Source organism: Seriola lalandi, unplaced genomic scaffold (assembly GCF_002814215.2).
Source record: "Seriola lalandi dorsalis isolate HSWRI2012SDOR001 ecotype SW California unplaced genomic scaffold, Sedor1 jcf7180002054267, whole genome shotgun sequence".
Lineage (NCBI taxonomy): Eukaryota > Metazoa > Chordata > Actinopteri > Carangiformes > Carangidae > Seriola > Seriola lalandi.
The window spans coordinates 568,631-590,484 of NW_019524820.1; the positions used below are offsets into that span (position 1 = coordinate 568,631).

General features: G+C 41.2%; 1 protein-coding gene across 2 annotated transcripts; it reads right to left on the minus strand.

The window, feature by feature from the left end:
• Nucleotides 1-597: 597 nt before the first annotated feature.
• Nucleotides 598-18,961, minus strand: plpp2b (phospholipid phosphatase 2b). Of its 2 annotated transcripts, XM_087173688.1 has the most exons (7): nucleotides 18,447-18,961; nucleotides 17,883-18,076; nucleotides 6,885-7,036; nucleotides 6,401-6,663; nucleotides 6,101-6,158; nucleotides 4,761-4,937; nucleotides 598-3,714 (listed from the first exon to the last, which is right to left on the minus strand). In XM_087173688.1, the coding sequence occupies exons 2-7, from the start codon at nucleotides 17,911-17,913 to the stop codon at nucleotides 3,556-3,558; spliced, it is 840 nt and encodes a 279-aa protein (XP_087029814.1). In that variant the 5' UTR covers nucleotides 17,914-18,076; nucleotides 18,447-18,961; the 3' UTR covers nucleotides 598-3,555. The 2 variants fall into 2 exon arrangements, with proteins under 2 accessions (XP_087029814.1, XP_023261021.1); XM_023405253.2 differs by lacking the exon at nucleotides 17,883-18,076 and having other exon boundaries at nucleotides 18,447-18,957.
• Between the last annotated feature and the right edge of the window lie 2,893 nt (nucleotides 18,962-21,854).

Here is a 21,854-nt window from a genome sequence, read left to right on the forward strand (position 1 = left end):
AAATTCCACTCACTTGTGTGTATACTGGGGTGGATGCAGTAATTCCAAAGATGCATATCTTAAAAACGGGCCAATAAAGCCAGAACCTTTTGCATTGCAAAACAGCACTTGAGATGAGTGAGAACATCTATTTATTTTTTTTGTACTCGGGTTTGTGCCATTGTGGTGGATCCACTATGAATTATACCATTTCCACACAAAGATTATGGCATGAAACCAATGGTGCCATACACGCACTGTTACAAAACTCATTTGAAGTGTGTCGACCTTTTTACCTTAGATGAAGAATTTTTAATCATTCCGATGAAAAAATGCTGGCAATCACAACTACAGTGTGCTTGCCAAGAACATCTTGAAATTTTGCTGCTGCAATAATGTAGTTTATTATATTTAATGTCAAAGATTTCATTATCTGTGACCCAAAAGGAGTAAAATTCCTTTTTGCAGACACGTGTTTACCATCACCACCCATCAAGTACTGTAGATATGAAATATATTAAGGTTCAAAATCTTGGCATCAACAGTTTAGAAGGCGTACTGTGATTGTCATAAAATCAGTGATTTAAATGAATATATATTAAAACAAAACAATATAACTGAATGCAGATTATATCTTTATTTAAAATTCTCTGATTTAGAGACTATAGATATAATCTATGAACAAAAGCAAACACAACAATAACCATAACTACAAGGTGACCAGTGCCCATTCTAAAGCACTAATCCAGTAAAGCATGAAAACACATGGAGCCACATTACCAGCTGAGAAGCTTGGTTTCCACATAACTAGAGGGGAATCAAGTGCCATGACGTTTCTACATCCTCATCCTCATTTGGGCGATTAGTCTGGCTGCAGTAACGCACAGATGATTTAGATGTAGGGAGCGGGGGGGCACTTCACTGTAACCAGATCCAGCTGTTTCTTGTTGTAAATCTGTGTTTTAAATGTGTAGAAGTCCCCAGGGACCAAGGTTCACCATGGAATATCCCCACACCCCTACTCCTAACCCTCTCCCTAGACCCAGCTCTGCTCCAGGGCCTCACAATCACTACCAGGTGAGATTCTCTCTCTTTCTTCCTGCTTCCCCCCTATCAAGTTTGAGGTCCATCTGATCTGTTGTCAGTCCTCCAGGGGTCTACATGCTGTACAAGAACTGTACAGGAGACCTTATTCACAAATTAACCCCATCTATCAACACAGGAAGGGGAAAAGGAACATAGACTACTCTTTGAAGTGGGAATGGAGCTTACTAGCTTCAAAAACACAGTTGGGTATGTAACCTTTTATCATTACAACAGCCCTTTAAAAGCCCTGCCAAGGCATCTGGCTTATGTTTGGACCTGGAATTGGATCCGTTTGTGTGGCAACTCAAACAGGCACCAGTCTGTGAAGGCACAGGCCAAAGCAAACTGTACAGGTGAAATTAAAACTTACCTACAAGTGAAAAAACAAACAAACAAGTATATATATATATGTACACATCCTTCACAGAACATGAAACGTGTCTCGTAGTATTAGTAGATAGTACATAGTACAGTATTTGTGGCTCATAGTGGCAAGCAGGGGTGATTGCACAAAAACCTTAACAGCGCTGGCAATTCCAACCATATTAGAGTTAATACAGAACTTCTTGTACTTAAAATAAATTAAACACCATTTTCAAAATGGTTGTCTCATCCTTCTTTGATTACTATTATTTAAGAAATAAAAAAACAGACACAATAAGACAGAAAACAAACAAACAAAAAAACAAAAAAGAAAAGAAAACAGAAAAAAACAATAAACAAAACAAACAAAAAACAGAGGCCAAATTTCTTAATATTTGATTGGCGGTATAGTATTATGTAGTGGTATGACACATGAAGTCCAACAGAAATTAAAGTTATCTGCATCAATGGTTTCTACTTATGCAGTCCATTACACACAGGGGAAACATGAACCAATCACAAACTCCACAATTAAATTTATACATTTTTGAAAAAAGCATCACTAGTGTTGAAGGTGAATCTGACTCATTATGGATAGGTCAGACACTTGTCTGGACCTGGGCAGTGACACAGCACAGCGGTCACTAAAGGATAGAATAACTGCTGGGAGATGACATCTCTAGTAGGCTACTAGTGAATCAGGCTTGGTATAAATAGTGAGTCACGAGGAAGGACAAACCTGAATAGTCACTTAAAAAACATCTTATTGTTTGTACTGGTATTGTTCGGATACCCAGACCTTTGTATGTGTGGCAGTTAGGCGACGTGGCAGGAATGTATTGCGAGCTAAGTGCAGATCAAAGGATTATCTCTGAATGCTGCTTATAGTGTGGAATGTTGGTCAGGTTGATATACATCTCCTTTCAAAGCAGCTTTGGGATGGCCTGCAGCTGACATTTTTAGCCCGTGAGCCTTGATATATGGAAAGAAATTAGCTCAACTACTGTGAACTGACTTCCATTTCAACAATTTGTTATAATTTGCAGCAGTTTTTCTAATGTGTAACCAGCTTAAGGTGCACTAACAATGGACTAAATTAAACTCTATATATGGAAATTAAAAACATACAAAACACATTAAAGCTCCATTAAGCGATACATTTGATAGTATTGTAAAAAGAGAAGACTACTACTGCTAATCTCTCTGTGAATCAACACCCAGATCACTACATTTTTCAGGCACTTCCGGATTGTTGTTTTGGTTCACCAAAATCCAACAGCTCTTACTGACACATTACATAAAACTGTGGGCAGCTGTTCCTAGCTAGCTACTTCCAGCAATGCGGTGCGATTAATTTAACAAGTGGCTGGTAAAGTAAGTGAAACTTCAAACAAGCCAAAGAGAGCAAGTTTGTTGGCTAATATGGGCATAAACAGAGTGAACATCAGACTTACATTCATCAGATGGCCAGAAAAGGACTGTAATTGGCACGCCCATGCTTCTCTGCTACTGCTGTGTCACTTGTTTGCTAAAACATTAGCCACAGACACTTAATAAGGCAACAGGTATATCACACTTTTGCTGCTGTAGGCTTGGAGTTTTTCGCTCAATGCAGCTTTAAGCAAATACACTTTAACATCAACAACGATGTCTTAAAAACAATATGCTCCTCTCTCTCTTACAGGAGAAAAGGAGGTCATCATGGTGTCCTTGAGAGGGGGCTCAGAGACCTTGCAATGGGATGCAGCCCCCTCAGTCAGTCCAGTGGTTGGGGAGCAGGTGGGGGATGAGTGGTTTGCACAAAGGGAGGGAGCTGGGGGCTTGGAGGCTGCAAGCTACAGACTACATGCCTAACTCCCGACTCCTTTCAAAAAGAAATACATATAAGGGCTGGTCTGCAACCAGCCCTTATATAGACACTCCAAAATTTTACATTTCATAGAATGTCTCACATGGCATCAGGAGCCTGCAGTAAGCAGCCTACAGAGTCCGCAGGTGACTCGGGTTATTCCCTAAACTAAACACTGTCAACTGCACAATCAAGGTTGAAGCCCCTGGATTGGACCCTATCACACAGGTTTGGGGTCTGCAGGCTGCAGCCTTTGTTCCCCAGCGTCAGTCCCACTATCACACAGAGCCAGGACTGTGGTGATAGTTGTAATGGTTGGTGTGATCGGAATCTGCGATCTGCAGGCTGGGTTTCCTCTCTGGCTCTTCGCTATCAGCCGTGTCTTGGCTAGTGCAGCGTGGAGGACGCTTCTTAAAGAAGTCCGACACAAAGCGCACCTGCAGGAGAGAGGAGAGGAGAGGTTAGTTTTGGTCACCTAGGGGATATTTTTCCCCACAGAGATTGGAGAGTCAAGCATGTGAGGGATACAGAGGAGGTAAGGGCAGGGCTGGAAACTGTGATTAAATATGTCTGGACAGGTCTGTGCACAGCTGTTAAGTGACACACTAACACTTACACACTCATGCACATCTGAGAGGAACACACAGAAAGCAGGCACAACCACTATAGGCCATAAAACACTTTGCCCAGGAGGGTCTCTAATTGTACGCAGCACTGTGAAGGCCAAAGTGCGGGCTGACTTCCCAATTAATCATACATGGAAATGCGCACATGCACACACACACACACACACACACACACACACACACACACACACACACACACGCACGCACTACCATTCCAGAATTTCCACAAGGCGGTGCTGACAGTGGTTCAATCAAAACAGGGAAGTGGCCAAACAATAAAGAAGCCCAGCTGGATGGAGTGGGGAGAATGGACTTATTGCCTGAGAACCTGCCAGTGTAAGTGTGTGGGTTTGTGTCAAGTCACACGCTGTTGCTGTCACACTCCCTCCATACTTCCTGTCCATACATATTTTTCCTGTGAGAATGACATAAAGCTGAAATATGGATTCATCAGCAGCTGTTCTGCTTTGAAGCTTAAATGTGATTCTTATGATCTGGACAGTCCCACCCATGTTTAATTTTCCTAAAGCCTGAAACCACAGGAGTTAGACTCAAAGTTAAAATGTCAACAGGTATAAGTCTGGAAAGGCTTCACAGAGAATGACGTGCATTATTTCTAAAGATAAGAGTTAAATGTTTTGAATAAAAGCTTTTTTTTATCTGTATGAGATAAATGCTTATTTAAATTGCCAAAAAATGAACTATTCACAGTGTTTAGAGCTGCTCAGGACAAGACACCAGATCATAGAAGCATCATTTGGGGGAAGTGCGGACTCTCCTAATATCATGGAAGTATCACGTAGAAGCTCTCAAATTCTGCAGTGCTTTTCTTGAATAATGTTGTCTTGGAGACTTACGTTGAGTACAGCAACAAGCGCTCCTTGCAGCAGCCCCACCAACACGTCGCTCCAGTGGTGCTTGTAATCAGAGACTCGGGTGTAACCCACATACACCGCGAAGGCCACCAGGAAGAACTGGATGGTGGGCCGGAGAAGTCTGGCCCACTTAGCCACGAGTCTCGCCTGCACGTAAAGCTGGAGTGGGGATTAGAGAGGAAGAAGAGCAGGGGGTGGTAGATTGTTTGGGGATGAGGGGAAAGAGAAGAAAGAAAAAGGAAGAAAAGAGAGAGCTCAGCATCTATTTGCAGTGACATAAACAGTGATATAGCCTGATGAAGCAGTCAAATTTATATTTTGCAGTCTCTATTATTGCTTAAATACATAGTCTGCTGTACTATCTTCTATCAGTCTGCTGTATTGTCAATTTTCACTCCCGACACCGATAATAAAAGCCTATTTATTTAGAGCATCAGTTTGTGTCTCCCTAATGCAGAAACAGTGGCTTGTATGCCTCAAATTGGATTGAAGTGTAAAAATGTGCTGAGTATTAGCCGAGTCTTATTTATGTCCACTCTGGACCGAAACCCTCATTTTTTTACTGGTAAGCAGCAGACGCCAAGAAATTATGAACCTGGCAACAGTACAGACTTCTCTGGGCTTCTGCTAGGTTACTGTCGAAGGTGCAACATTTGGCATCACACGACAGTCCCCCTGCCACACTCTCCACTGAACACTGCAGGAGAATTTTTCAGAAACACATGACTCAGGCTGGATATCACAGCTTAGCTCTGTTTGTTTTCAGTATTTGCCTGGCAAAACAGAGAGTGCAGACTGAACCACTGACAGGGCCTGTACACTAGCTGGAGAGATTCTGTTTTCTCTTTGAAATTCTATTTTCTTTGAGCTGAACAATGTTGCTTTGCTTGGCCTCTTGAAACTTGCTGTCTAGCACTGGTGCCTGGCTTTTAACAGAAAGAGATGGGGCCAAGGGTAATGAACTGGATAGACCTGGAAGACAGAACACAGCACATGCTTCGCCTTCATCATTGCTGGGAAAAAGGCAGCAGAGGCCTCCAGATTATTCCTCTCACATATCCACCTTCTTCCTCTGTACTCTTGCCTTGTCCTTTTTGTGTCCACAGGCACAAAGTGGCTTTACGATCCTTTTCATCTTCTCAAAAATTAGCCCCGGAGTACAGGTCCAAATGCAAAAGCCTGTTTCTCAGCTGAGCCCCTCTGGGGAATGTTATGCCTGATTCACAGTGAGATATTTCCATATTTACTGTACACAGATATGCATATTTATATTGTGTTTTAGGTCTTTTAGTGATGGATTGAGGCTCATGTGCTGCACTTACTGCGAGGAAGAGCATGCAGTACATTCCAAAAGAGGAGTGACCAGAGTAGAAGGACAATCTGGAAAAGACAGAGAATCAAATGTAACTTTTACATTTTACACTGAGGCATCTCATTTGCATCATGTAGATTCAATTCCCAAAACAGTATTAAACAATGTCTCACTTTCTCTTTCTTATGGCATGTTGGTTAATAAGTGTCCTAAATAATATCAGTTTCATTGTGTTTTTTTTTTAATTTAAACATATTTTCTTCTCTAAGCACAATGTTCCAAATATAATACCCTGTTTTTCTCCTCTTACCTGGACTCTGTGACGTCTTGTGTGTTGCCGGTGCAGTTGATCACCTGCATGTATCCCATGCAGATCTTAGGGGTACATACAGCCATGAAGTTAGGCCTCGGGCGGCCGATAGTGTACTTGGCAAGGTCGGTCAGTGACTGGCTGACAGATGCTCCAAACAAGAAGGTGCCCACTACCTTGTAGAGTGCAGCTACATACTGGTTGAAGTCTGAATTAGAGTAAATCCTCTTGCTGTAAACCAGATAAGCCTCTCCAGAGGAGATCTGAGGGAAGAAGAAGAACAGCGAGGGTTTGTTTTTCGTCCTTATACATCAATACTTTGCCCAGTTCCTAAAAGCCATTTAGTAATGGAACAAATAGCACAGGATGTTGTTAAATGAGTGAAATCCAGTAAAATTTCCTTGATTTTGGCTTTACTGAGGTGAAGAGGAATAAAACTCCAAGTGAGCAGAGAGGGGAGATTGATGTTCTGTGTAAAACTTACAATGATGACAGTGCAGGAGATGGTGACGGCTGCCAGCATGCCATGAGTGATGGTGTCTGGCTTTAGAGGGTACATGATGCTCTCATCGTCACAGTAAACACCTCTTTGATATGGCTTGTACACGATGGTCATAATGATGAAGGGCAGCGCCGCTGTAATGAAATAACAGAATGGGTTGGATCATAAATGAAGTGAAGTGAATTTTCACTATATTTGGAGAAACAATGCTTTTGGGGTTTATGTGTAATATCTGAAGCTTGGTCATTGCCAAGAAACTGGATTATCCAAGTTAATGGACTTAGATATTTGAGAAAAAAATGTTTGGAATAACATCTGTCTCTTTTTCTACAGGTTTTCAGACATTACATCAGTTCCTAAGTTGGGAAGTGAAAATGTTTCTCTAACATTTAGAGATAGCTAAATTGTTTTCTCTCTCCCTCCGGACCTCAAGGTCTAAAATCACAATGATGAAACAACCCACAAGGGGAAAGAAAACATTTGGTAGTTAAATGTCAGGGCAGAAATGCACAGCAAGGAATTACCAAAATACACAGTGGAACATAGTATTTATATACACCGGCATGCACGGGCATATGTGAAGTTACACATCACACACACGCCCAGTAGACACAGGACTGTACAAACACTTACACTGTACACAAATCAATGCAGACACAACACACACAATTCTTTTGGATGATGTGGCTGTGTGCAAAAATGAGACCAAATATAGCTGCTTAAGGCTTCTGAAAGCACGAATGGTGTCCTTGAGACGTTCAAAACATCTGCGCCAAAAATACTCACTCACTCTCTTCCTCTGTCTCTCTCTCTCTTGTACAGACAAACTCCCTTCACTCGTGTGTTTATGTAGTAAAACTTAAGTACATTCAGAAATAGGTATAACACAGGCTAATGAATGCTTTTTGAAGACACTCTCTTGCTTGTCCTTTTGGAAGTCATATATTACCTACTGGCTATGAACAGACAGCAGAGAAGTGGACTGTGTTGTGAGAGAGGTTTGAGAAGTCACACTGGGCATTTTGATATTTCTTTTCCATTGGAATCTATTCTAACTTCTGTAGTCCAAACTGACCTAACCTCTAAGTTTTTACTTCCCCTCTTCAAGGCTATAGTGGGGCGTGTTTCATAATAAAGAGATTTGGGCTGGACTATGACTCTAGGCAGACACAGGATGTGGGAGAAAACCTAATTTGCACAGCTGCAAAGCCGGAGGTGATTCTTCCAACCTTAAGCCTTAGTAAAAGTGGAGTACTGACAAAATAATTAGTTAATCAATAAATTATCCAATTTAGGCTGTAACTAATGGTTATTGTCATTACCTATTAATCTGCCAATTACCCACATATATTCATTTTACTCTCACAGATGACTTAGAGAAATGACAAATACTTACATTTAAGCAAGTCAAAGCAAATAATTTCCGGCGGTTTTGCTTAAAAATTAATCAAAGGATTAACTGATGATTTAAATAGTTGCAACTCATTTTCTGTCAGTCGGGCAACTGTACTATCAGCTGACTAATCATTTCACCTCTAATTCAATTATTCAGTGGACACAAATCATTTTGGTAATCGAGCAGTCATTCTGGTCAAGTCAGAATGTGAAACATTCATTGGTTTCAGCTTCACAAATGTAGGATTTAGTAGTAATTCTTACTTTTGTGGCATCAGGTACTATCAGAAAACAAACATCTTAGACAAAACGTGGGCTCTGGGAGCCTAATTGTGATAGATATTTAGCCAATCTTTATTGTATACTTAAAATTAGGCTTGTAAATAATTAACGGTTGAATTGATGATAAATTATTATGAGTTGTAGCCCTAGTGAGGAATGTATTCTCCACCCTGACATCCACCACCACCATAGCAGACAGACTGGGCGCGTGTCCATATGCGCTTGGGTTTTGTGTCTATGGCAACAATATCTTGACAGAATATTACTACTGCCATTGAGTTGGACCATTTGGTTTTTCTGTCTCTTTTGTTGTGGTTTCTATATACGACATGTCGTAAAGTTCCCGATAAACAGCGAAGACTAACTTCTCCTCCATTTTCTTGGTTGCCAAGGTCACGAGCCCAGCCCCATCTGATAGATTGCCCTAAAAGGAGTTACAGGGACGACATCAGCGTCTTTCTGAAAAGTTCAGAGATTTTCAACTAGAAGCGCTCAGAGCAAAAAATGCTATATCGGCACACGCCCTTGGGGGCACTATGGAAATGCCATACAGCCCCATACTAAATACAAGAAAAACAGTAGTGGAAAAGCACTGCGCTCACCAATAGTATTACATTTCTGTGTAAATGAGCAGTGCACCCCTCCCATTCTTTCAAAAAATGTGTGCAGCTGACATAATTCCAGGAGGACTTCCAGCGAGAATGACTGATGAGAGACCAAGAGTCCACATATACTGAAGACTGAGACTGAGGGAAAATATACAACTGGATGGTGGATCAGGATTCAGCTGAGGTGAACAGTCTGTAACACCGGGTTTAACTCCACCCAGAAACCTCTCATGATGGATATGGAACAACAGCCTACTGTAAATGTATGAATAGAGTCAAATACTTACAGCATTTTTCAATGGATAATAAAGGTTTGAAACACTAGAATGTATGACATGTTAATCCTTTAAATTTTGACAGTGTTTTGATATGGGACACTGAAAGAGAAAATGAAACCCAGTTTTTCCAGGTCCAATAGGTTTATAATAAACCACTAATTAAGAAATCAAGCCAAGAAATTCCCCTAATAAAAACTGTGATTCACAATAAACAATACACCATCACACCTTTACAATGCCATACAGTGTCTTGCTCTCATCTGACATTGCATATATCCAGTGAGATGAGCACAGACATTGTTTAATGTCATGCCAACTGCACACATGTGTCTCACAGACACTGTAGAGACAAAGAGTCTCATTGGCTCAGTGGGGGAAGTGCAGCTGCAAAACAGAAGCTTTGTGTTTTTTTTTTTTAGAAGAGAATACACAATAGCGTTCATTAGGATAAACACATCATCGCACATGGACACCTCGTAACCAAACCTTGGAAGAGCTGGGTTTAGACTGCACAAACAAAGAAATACCAATTCATTTCAACATGGTGACTAATACACAAAAAGCTCCAATCTTCTTACAACATTTAAAAAGGGCAGGGATCACTACCCAAATGCAATATTTCAGCACTGAATGTTTTTGTAAAACTTATGTGGGCTGCTGACAGGTTTCGACACTTCTCAGTTATGCACAAAACAAAAATGAAAGGTGAAATGCTAAATGTCAACATCCGCTATCAAACGCTGTTCAGTCTTAAAAATGTTACTCTCCAGCATTAAGCAAAGTTATTATAGAATGGCTCGAGGGGATTTATTAAGTTTATATTTTATATTAATGGTTACCCTTTGCTGTTGTGGATGTACAAAGTTTCATTTTGTAACTTGCAACAGCAGCTGCCTGGCACCTGTCCCTCCATGGTAGCTAACCACCAGATGCCCACTGAATCCCTGTTTACACGTCTAGCAGCCGTGTCAGGACATGGTGCACCAGGGGTATAAAGTCTTATTCCGTATATTTTCCTCTTAGCACCACCAGAATCCAGTTTGTGAAAACCACAGCACTATATAGGGTCTCTTGTATTTAACTGACATCCTCTCTCAGGCGCCTCAGGGGAGCACCCTGATATGGATTTACTGATGTGGCTTTTGGGGTGGCAGCTTCAGCATCTGTATCCTGCATCCTGCTTCCAGCTGTCAAGAACAGAGCAGTGTGTCAAAAAACCATTGCTGCTGGTTTTAGCATTCCTGACAAATGGTTGCGTTCAGAGTTTCATTACAGGAGATATTATTGTGACAAATACTTCAAGGTTCTGATATATTCTCTGAAGGACTGAATGTCTCTCTGCAATTGCTTGGTTTTAAAAATAGAATGAAGAAAGAGAAAGCCATGAAATTCACAATTCTCAGCACAGTTTCTTTCAACGGTAAGTATTTTCAAAATATTGTTTTGAACATTTCCAGACTCTGGTTTATATCTTGTATGGAGACAACTGAAATTTACACAGCATGTCAAATACCTTAAAAACTATTTCAAAACAGAAGTCAGAAATGAAGACAAACTGTGTCCATCTTTGGGGTTTGGGGGATGAATCCATGGTTTTCTGTCATGACAGCTGATGGAGACATGGTGGCATGACATCAGCCAATACCAACTGCAGCACAGAATATTTGCATTTAGCGCAACATGAAAAACACATTGGAACTGCAAACAGCAACAAAGGAAAGACTTGTTTGAGAGAATACTAACACATATAAATATTTAACGTTATGTTTTAAAGGTTTGTGTAAGATTGGCCTGGACAAACAGCATGGTAAATGTCACTTTGAACCAGCAGAAGGACATAATTGTTTCTATACTGGAGTCACATAGTAGTGTAACTTCAAACTGTTTTATGAAGCTTTTAACACTTGCCAGAGCGGGGCCATTAATCACAGTGAAGTGGCAGAAAAATTAAGTGAAAAGCTTCAAAGAGAGACGCCACTGGCTAGTGGAATATACTTTCTCCCACTTAACATGCTCACGAACGGTTAAATTACTTTTTGCGACAGTGAATTCTCAAGTATTACATGTATTCATCCATTTAGCCATATGCTAAAGGTTTTTTTCATTTTTTACAGGTTTTTTTTTTTTAGCTCACTAAATCCTCATAACCAAACATGGATTTTGCCAGTTAGCCACACAGTTTACAGACTGAGTGAAGTCAGGGCACCTGGCCTTAAATAACCCTCCCTTGGCTTGTAAAAAAAAAAAAGAAGGATGAATTTTTCATTTCTGTATTCATAAATGAAGCACTAATTCAGCTGACATCCGACTTTAACTTGTTGGCCATAAATTACAAGTTTGGATGGAAATAAAAGTGCTCAAATGAAATGATGTAAAAAGTCTGGACTGTCGTCATGGGCAGAACAAGTGGTACATCCTGAGGTGTGTATGTGCGTGTGTGTGTCTTATGATCAGTGTTCCTGTGTATTATATCTTATATCTACAAACCAGCCACTCTCTTGGAAAGCAGACACACAAATACACATACTGCTTACTGGCAAAAATAGATCCAATTGCAGACAAACTAGGTCTCCGGGATACCACAAGACAACCCCACAACCCAAACTGCCTCTGCTCCAGAGCTGTCTCCTCCTAAAGACCAAGCAGTGTCTCTGACTTGAGCTAAACTCGGACACCTATGGTGGATTTTTCTGGCGAGAAAACCCAAAAGAACACACACACACATATATATGGAGGAAAGGTTGAGGTACTTGTTTAGGAAACAGGAGAACCTTTTTTCTAGGCACCTGCTTCTACGGATGGAGTGGCGGAAAATGCTGCCAGTTTGGAATGTAGCCAGGAAGCTAATCTCCGACGGCCAGTCAGAAATCTCCTGCCTGAGTGCCTAATGGGAGCCTGTTTGAAGGAGCAGGATGCATAGCTGAAACTTTCCTGTCTCAGATAAAGGAAGACCCATTTTTGAGGCTTCAATTGCATTTTGGGAAGTTTAAGGCTTGTCATTTACCTGGCTGCAAATTAGGATCCATGTGCAGTGACTTCCTCAGTGTCTCCCCTGATGAAATGGGTATTAGTGGAACAGACAGCTGAGTAATTGACAATGACTGTGTGTCAAAGAGGGTCTGAAGAATAAAAGTCAGAAGAGCATCATGGGAGATTTGAGCATTAACATTAGCAGTGACAAACAAAGATGCCAGTGTAAGAGGAGTTTTGCACCCTTCCCTTCATTTCTTCCACCACTGCTGATTCACATCCTCCATTCTGTTTTTTTTCTCTCTTATTCAAAGTAATTCATTCTTCTCTCTGCAGCTCCATCTTCCTGTCTGTCATTCTCTTGATTGCAGCGTCCTCCCACACACTTCTCCTTCTGTTGTAAATATAGAGGCCTCAACGGGATGGTGCTTTATTTAGCTGGCAGATGTGCAATTACGCAGGACCATTTGGACCACAATCGCACTCTGGGGCTGAGATTCGAGGCTTGTCTTCTCTCTGCCTCTGTTTTTTTTTCTGACCTTTTCTCCCATTTCTTTCCCTCTCACACATCTACATTTGCCTGTCATAGTCCTAGTACCTCACACCTACTTGCCCTGGTTTCTCTGACATAACCTGCTGCACCTGCAGAACCACATGGGTGGACAATTATTCTACTCCATTTGAAAAACATACACATGGGTTTTTCTTCACGCATATTTTCAAGGCATGTAAAGCCCGTGTGTGCGTTGTTCTCATGCCCCTGGGCTGCCCTGCTTGGTAGAAAACTTTCCCTCAGGGTCACAGCTGGAACATTTGCCAGAACACTTCTCCGTCTAATTTCTTCCACTCTCATTTCTCGTCTTTCCAACATGAAGGTCACTCAGTGAGTTTCTTTATCCCCTTGTGTATTTCTCTCCCCTTTTCCGATCCGATTTCTCTTTCTCTCGATAGCTCTTGTATCCTCTCACATTAACACCCTTTCTTGCCTCTTTATTTTTCATCCCTGTGTCACTCTTAAGTCTCCATCTCTGACTCAGTCTCTCAACTCTCTTCTCCTCCCACTGCAGACGAGCACAGAGGCAAACATTTTTTCTTTTAGCTGCAGTCAGTGTTTCCACTTTTTTTTTTCTTTCCCTCCCTCTCTCTCTCTCTTTTGTTTCCTCCCTCCACTTCAAAACATGATTTGTTGAAATGAGCAAGAAACCTATGGCACCAAAGCCCTATAGTGGACCAACACAGGTGATGTTACAGACCTTTTCAAAGATGACTTGCAGTAGCAAAACAACTAAACACTCCCTCTTTCTGACTGTCACCCCAAGCTGGACTGACTAATGTGGAAGGTATGTGCTGAGCCTACAACCTCCGCCGGCGCTGGCCTCTGGAATTCTAATTCACATGAGGAACGCCCAACTTCACCAGTCACACCAAATCCTGCTGCTGCTGCGGCCCATTCTTTATTCTTAATCCCGCTGTTTCACTCTGTCCATCATTTACGCATGCTTAGCTCCAAGCAGTGCAGAAGGAGACAGAGTGGCAGGCGAGGTTGGACGAATGGTGGGAGGGGAAGCTAAATCTGGGTTGGCAATCAAAGAGTCTGGGTTTGGAGGAGATCAAAGTAGTAGGCCACACAGGTTTAAATCTAAACCATAAAAGGCCTGCAGGAGGACTTCAAGTGAGTACAACTATCCTCAATGTTACGGAGATTCTCTCAGAATTCCCTAAATGTGACGCTGCGTTTTCATTTCAAAACATCTGCATAATGCCAAATATACAGTGCAGTAAGATTACTGTACATAAGTGGGACTATGTTTAGCTTTTGTCTCACATCAGTGTTTCTGTTAGTGAAATGGTTTGTCCAAATCAGGAGCAAATTTTTTCCAAAATCCTGGTCCCTGTCAAGATGTGAACTGTGCTTCTTGCTCCTCTTCTCTCGCTCGGGCTTCTCTCTCGATGCAAACGTTTTCTCTCTAACTTTACTAGAAAGAATAAAACATGTCGGAAGGTGCTTCTCCAGCATGGCAATCAATCATCTACCATTAAATGACACTGGAAAGCTACATTTGTGCTGTGAGAACAGCAGGCGCAACCTGTTTTGTAGTGCAAGGTGATCCAGAGAAATTTCAAATATCAGTATCACATGTATTCATCCATTTTGCCACATGATACTGGCTGTTTTTTACAGGCGATTTGAGCTTGCTAAATCTAAGGTTTGTCATTTTTCTCATCAATAATATTCTAAAAACAACAATTATTATCATAATCATACAGTATCAGAGGTACAGATTCACTGATTTCACTGATTGTGTCCAGCAGCTCCGCCGAATTCAAAGAAATGTCTCCCAGCTCACCACTGAAATGTTTGAGATCAGCTGTGTCCTGGGTTGACTTTTGTGGAATGCGGCTTTAATGTCTGAACTCTAATGTGGTCATGATTCAAAACAAACCACCGTGACAAAAGGTCCTCATCCAGGATGACTGATAAAAGACTTTACATGGTAAACGGGAAATCCTTGTGCAATTAAAATAATTAGAAAAAGACCGACCACAACAAACTAGGCTCATATTTCTCAGAGGGACGTGCCTGTTTGTTAAAAGGGCTTCAGTTTCCATGACACAGCTCTCCTGAGGAAAACAATTCCCATCAAGTGAATTCACTGCTTTTCTCTGAGAACTCAGGACAATCAGTCTTCCCAACGCAACCGCATGAGAGGCCCGGCTCCCTGGAGACGCTGCACCACGGCTTCACCAACAAACTCTAACTGATACCCAACGAGGCCAAAGAACAGAACATGGGGATACGTACAATGTTATCACAGTCTAATAAGGTAAAAATAATAGGAGGAAATAGTGGGGGTGCTTTGGGAAGCAAGCTCTATCTTGTCAGGTAATGAATCGGTCAATAACTAAATAAAACACAGAGAACAATCTGATAATCAAGCTATAAAGGAAAATCAGAAACTCCACTTGCTCATACTTGAGGCCTGAGCTGGAGGACAAACCAACAAGCCCAAAGCTGTGTCAGCAGACTGCAGCTACAAGTATCTGATATTATATCCATGGAACTCATAACAAAGGAAACTCCTGGTCAGAAATATGAGAGTTATAAAGCAAACTAATGATTACTATAACCCACTGTCATCTTTAAAGCACAGTGGTACCTCTGTGAATAAAAAATATAATCACACAATGGGAACTTTAACTGCTCCCTCTGCATATAATAAACATTTGTGTGAGTGTGTACGCGTCTATCATCGCATACATAACAGACTTTCCACAGAACTGGTTTGTTGCAGTGTACTTAACAGCACAACAAACAGTATGTATACAAAAAAAAAAGTGTGTGCGTGAGTACGTGTCGCACCAGTACATTGCCCCAAGGTCATTTAGTCACACACTACTTACTCATAACTCACAGCTCATATCGCGTACAGCAGCACCCGACTCATGCTGCGAGCGTTTGCTCCTCCTCTGACTCTCAAATGACATGCACCTGCAGCACTGCACCTACGAATACGAGCTGCAGGCAGGGAGAGGTTAACCTTGGTCTTTCCTCTCTGCGCTCTGAGCCAACACCCACCGTCTATTTGCACTGAGTGTAGATTTACACAGACAGAAGAGGAGAGCGGGAGGGAGGGAGGGAGATACCAAAGAAAAGAATGGAGAGGAAAGAAGGAGGCCAAGAGCTTACAATTGAACAACGACGTCAAGACCAAAGCAGATATTTGAACAGTTCAACAGTTGTCCTTCATGATAGATCAGACAGGCTTCTTAGCTATATACGAGACCAATAATACAACTGATCTAGTGTCTGAAGTGTTAGCAAACCACTCCTTGGCTCTAGGCAGCCACTAAGCATCAGATTTCTCTATTGAGGGGTTCAGTGATTGTGTTGAACATTGTAAAAAACAAATCATATGATACGAACAGTTGTTAGTTTGACCTGGGCAGGGCAGGGTGTGGGTGACAGAAAGCATGGCAAAGTAAAATCGCTCTGTGATTGTATCTGCTGCTTTTATTTGGCCTCTGGGATTTCTTAAGAAAAGATGGTTGAAGAGACTTAGATGTAAGGTGCAAAAGTGGAGATGAATATTTACAGTCAGAGGTGAATGTAGGAGAAATAAAGGCTTCAGTTGAAGAGCAGCAGGTAGAAAAGTAGCAGTTGTTAATCAGAGTGGATAACACTCAGTATCAATAGATTCACACGCAACACAAATGCAGACTAACTCAACTCAAAAGTCTGTTTCCATATAGGCTAATGGTCAGCATAATTACATGCTCTACCATGTTGTTACTACATGGCTGGGGCAACCTCAACCTAAGCTTGGGGTTGACTTGATGATTATTTGGGTGGGTGACGTGGGTGGCAAAAGGGAAGGGAGAGGCAAAAGGGTGGGATGCAGTCATCCAGACCTGACCGACCAAACCCAACCCAGACGTTAATCCCAGACTTGTGACAGCAAAATGGTGAGGCTTATCAAGTTCAGCAGTCTGTAGATCTTCCCACAGATGGAAAAAAAAAAAATACCCCTAAGCTCTCTGAAAAGCCAGAGGGAGGGGGGTTTCTCTGAAAACCACACAGCAGAGCAGATCAGCACATGCATGAGCCGTCATCCCCAGTCTCCATCCTCCCGCCACCACTGCTTCACCGCTATCGCCAACATAGGCCCAACAACAACTAACTAACACGCCGCCAAACACCACACACCATTATGCAATGCATGTCTGTCACGGGCCTGTGGCATTGACACAGTAAACCAATGTCCCACCACAGTGGTACATTCCACATACACACATTATCAGTGGGGGTGCATCTGAAAACAGATTCTTGTGAAGGTAGTAGTTCTCGCATTATCATTATCATTTTTTTCTCCACCTATTTATTGGTTGATTAATATATTAATTTGTAAATTCTTCTAATATACATTATTTTTATTGTTAATTTAAATATCAATTAAGTAAATACTAAGGAATTTCATCAAATTATAAATTAATGTGTAAAATATTTGATTAATACCCATTTTATTGTACAATTAGATATTAATCAATGGAATGCTTTATACTTATTTTCATGACAACATGGTCATTCTATCATTTCCTATTCAGCTGCAGTCATTACAGATTAAAGGCAAAAGACAAAGGGAGGACTGATGCTGATCACAATAACCACAATATGTGTCACTAATATGATTCATTTTTTTCAACATCTGAGACAGAAACTAATATAATGATCTGCTCTAGTTACTACAGCAATGGAAGAGGGGAAAAAAAGGCATACAGTCCCTTGAAAAATGAATCCTAACTGAATTTACATGCAAAACAATGGTGTGTGGAACACAAGTGGAAGTAATATCTTGAGAAATGCACTGTGTGCGGGGAAGTCTGTACATTCTTGAGAGGATTCCTGGCAGACAAAATACTGAAGAAAATGAGAAATAAGCGGGGCTCACACATGCATATCAACTTTCCATAAACAAACATTCAGCTTCCTGAGGCTCAGCAAAAGTCCGGCAAAGGTTTTTGGTTAGTGGGCTGGAGCATGCAGCAAGCCTGTGAGGAGAATGAGAATATTTCCTCTTGTGTTTATGGCCTTATGGTGCAAGTTCATGTCACACTGAAGCCCGGACAATATTCCAGTTGGGATCTGCATAAACAAACGTGTTGCTCTGTTAGTGTTGGACTCATGCATGGAAATCCAGTTGCTTCATTTCCATTTTAAAGATATACTGGGATAAAAAAACAAAAAAAACAAAACAAACTTCTGTGTTCTTCTGAGGATCTGTCGTCTGGTTAGAAACATGCGTTCGTTTCATTTGTGTACGCAAATAAACAAACGCGCTGGTCCCAGTATTAAAAAAATCCCCAAGTTGATGTCATAGGCGCAAAACACACAAACACATGAGCAACTGGCAAGAAACTGCTGGCAAGAAAGATTTGATCGGAAGTTCTTGCTGACAACAGTAAAGTGCAGTTCCTAGATAAAATGCAGATCATGCTGACGAACCATAACTTACCAACTAAAACGCACAGCACGTCCATCACCACGTACAACTTCTTCTTCCTCAGATCCTTCATCTTCTTTCCGTTCATTTAGTTGAAAGTCAATAGTATAAGAGAGAATAACTACTTTTTGAATAAGATAAACAAGTCCATCGGCGGTCGCTGGCTTTGGAATAAGAGTGCAGGCTAGGCAAACGACCTGGTAACCTGCACTACGAGTTCTTCCGGGATCCTCTTCGCTACCTGTGCTGACATTGACAGCATAGGTGTATGTGTGTGTGCGTGGCTTTCTTCAAACGACAGCGTGTAAAAAACTTGTGGCTGAGCAGGTAAGCAGCACCTCTGAAGTCTTGCGTCCCTGTGTGCGCATTACTGCTTCGGGGACAAAGCCAGAACTGAAGAGATCCTCCGATTTCACAGAGCTGGAAGCGTCCGGTGAATCCAGTCGGCTGTAGACTCTTCTCTCGCTCCGCACACACCACCACACTGGTCCCTCCTTCCAACTTCCTCCTCTGGCTCCTCTCTGGCTATCTGATGGCCAGGCTCGGTTTTTTTTAATTTTTTTTACGCACAGGCGTGCAAAGAGAAAGAGAGAAAACCTCCTCGCGGTTAGCTTATTTTTTTTTCTTCTTTCTGCCTTGCAAACCAACTTTTTTTTTTTTTTTTTAATGTCTGTTGTGTAGAAATAACTCAAACTCTGTGAAGATCAGACCAAGAAGAGATGCGTGAGGGCGGTAAACGAGGTACAAACTTGCACTGTCAGGTCAAAAAACAGGAAGGAATAAAGAAAGAAAAGTCATAATATGAAATTAATGACTTACACTTGACCGCATTATCTGAAGTAATCTGGACTTAATCAATGGTGGGGATTTAAATGCACTGTTAAGGCTGTGACTCAGCTCTGCCCCTATTTCACAAGTCATCAGAGCTGAGAGCCCTACATGATCTTATCCCATCATGCACTTCTCATTATAGCCCCACAGGGCAAACACTTGAGCTGCTCAGTTCTGTTGAATAGGCTACTTCACCTTTTCCTACTCTTCTCCCTCTCATGAGAGTGATTAATGTGGGAGCGGACTAGAACGCAAACAGATTCTAAATAAGTTCCTAACATATTAGTCATCACCTTCATGTCACTGGGAGGTGGTGGACCCACACTGAGCACACTTGGTGGGTGTCCAAGAAAATGTGGAGGACAAAACTTCCAGCTCATCAAAAGCAGAGACTTTTATACGCCCTGCTGGGGCTGTGGCTAAATTAACATGACTTAACACCAGCATGACTCCAAGCCAGAGTGCTATTTTGCTCCAGGCAGTCAGGATGTAGCCTCACCAGCGGCTAATACCAGGCCACCACTTGCTGGCTGCATACAGCACTTTAGAGGCATGAGTGTGTATTAACAATTAACTCTGTTTGCTTGATAAACACCATGTTTATCCCCAAGTCTATTGGTTCAGCACCCTTGAATAAACAGGTAATCTTACATGCACATGCTGTATTCCAGCTTTATTTGACTTCATGCACATTTGCAACACCAGTAACATATAAATGAATATCTGGGTACAAAAAAGAACAGCATGGAGTATAACAGTACATGGAAAACATTTAAAACTGAAATTTCTCTGCCCCCTTCTGGTTGTTTCTAGACAAATATGCTCAGAGACGGGAGAAGAATGGTCTCTGGTCCACAGAGCATATTTACTATTATTTCTTCATACATTTTATTCACAAAGATATTGTGCTGTGACAGTCTTCATCATACAGACATGTGTCTCACTTCATCAGAGCAGAACTTTTTCATTGTGTTCAGAGTTGGAGATCCAGGCAATCAGGCTGCTGAGGGCAGGGTCAGGAACTGGAGGCCAGATATTCTGTTTTATCCTGGCAGCATGCAACAGGCACTGTGAAGGGTAGTCCTGACATTTTAACTCTCGTTCAGAAGGTCATTAATTGCATTGTGATACAAAAAAAAGCTTCTACATTGGTGCGTTAACCTTCAGAACAAATGGTCTTTGCTAGCTGTGTGCAGAGAAGACAGTTTTTAACCTGAGATAACCTTCGCTGGCGCTAATTAGATATATTTTATGCAAGCTCCTTTACTGTACATTTGTCGGAGCTACATTTAATGTTCCTTGCTGGGCCACTGATAGCTACCAGTTACACTGCTAGCCCCTTGTTGTTTTATAGTCGACTGAAATATAAATTAGGAACATTTTTACTCACAATACACAGAATTTCAATTACATTTTCAGACTCACACTAACACATGCTCAGCAGAGACAACCCTGCTCATTTGGCCTCATGATCAATGTATTATTTACATGCAGAGCTGATTAAGCAGGGGAAGCAATGCAGCTATTTGCTGCATGTAAAGATCACTTTTATTCAAACAAATCTATTGTAGTTTAGTTATTCCGGCTTGTAAGAAATATATACTGTCTATCTTCTGCTGCTAACTGACTGCAGAATAGTGAAAACATTAATATTATTTAGCTGCTCTCCCACAAGCATCTTATGTTGCCACTTTGCATTTATTCTCCATAAATACATAACTTGCACAATTACAGCGTAGCTCCTAATCAGCCGGTGCAACCTGGCCTGGGGAACAGGAGGTCAGATGAGATAGAGGGGCAGTTGCAGTTACGTCACTACGTCTTTTCCTGCTCTTCCACATTCCACATGCACCTCTTATATTGAAAACATGTGCTAATATAGCTGTAAAGCTACTACTCGGACATACCTAAACGTACCTAAGTTCAAGCCTTTATCTTCATGTTCTGCCACTCAACTGAAAATGAAACTGTATGCTATGCTGCTGAGAATCCACATAGCCCCTGAATGCTATGTAATGTGATTCACATGATCTAACTGACCCTCTGTTTGACTCCTTGGACCAGCTGGGCACATTAGCTTCCCCGGGAACATCTAGAGGTATTAAGGAACTACCAGAATGAGTTCTATGAGTCATTTAATATTACTCTTAAGCAACTTAACAGCTAAATGCTACATTACAGCTGTTCAGCGATCACTCCAAATGTCACAAATTTGAGTGTGGACATGATGAAATTGATGTATAAGAGCTACTAAAAAAGTCTCAGTCTGTATTTCACTACATTACATATCGCACATATCACACTATATTTAGAGTACAATAATTCCAGTACATTTATTGTATGGTTGGTGATAAAAACGATAGGTCTTCCCAAAGTGTTTTCACATCATTTTGTATTTATAGAGTTTATTAGAAATTTTGGCTCTGAAAAAATTTATATAAAAAGTAAATTATCAGTCTATATAGTAAAAATAAAAACATATAACAAAAAAAAATATTGTGGTTAAAAGAGAGTGATGGTTATAATGCTTAAAATGATATGGACACATTAATTCATTTTTTAATTTATCTATCTATCTATCTATCTATC

Excerpts from the sequence above, each read along its gene's own strand:
- plpp2b (XM_023405253.2), bottom strand. The coding sequence starts at position 18,522 with ATGAACGGAAAGAAGATGAAGGATCTGAGGAAGAAGAAGTTGTACGTG. Across the intron at positions 7,037-18,446 it reads CGTGCTGTGCGTTTTAGTTG|CGGCGCTGCCCTTCATCATT; the intron begins GTAAGTTATGGT and ends ATTTCATTACAG. Across the intron at positions 4,938-6,100 it reads ACTGCATGCTCTTCCTCGCA|CTTTACGTGCAGGCGAGACT; the intron begins GTAAGTGCAGCA and ends TCCCCACTCCAG.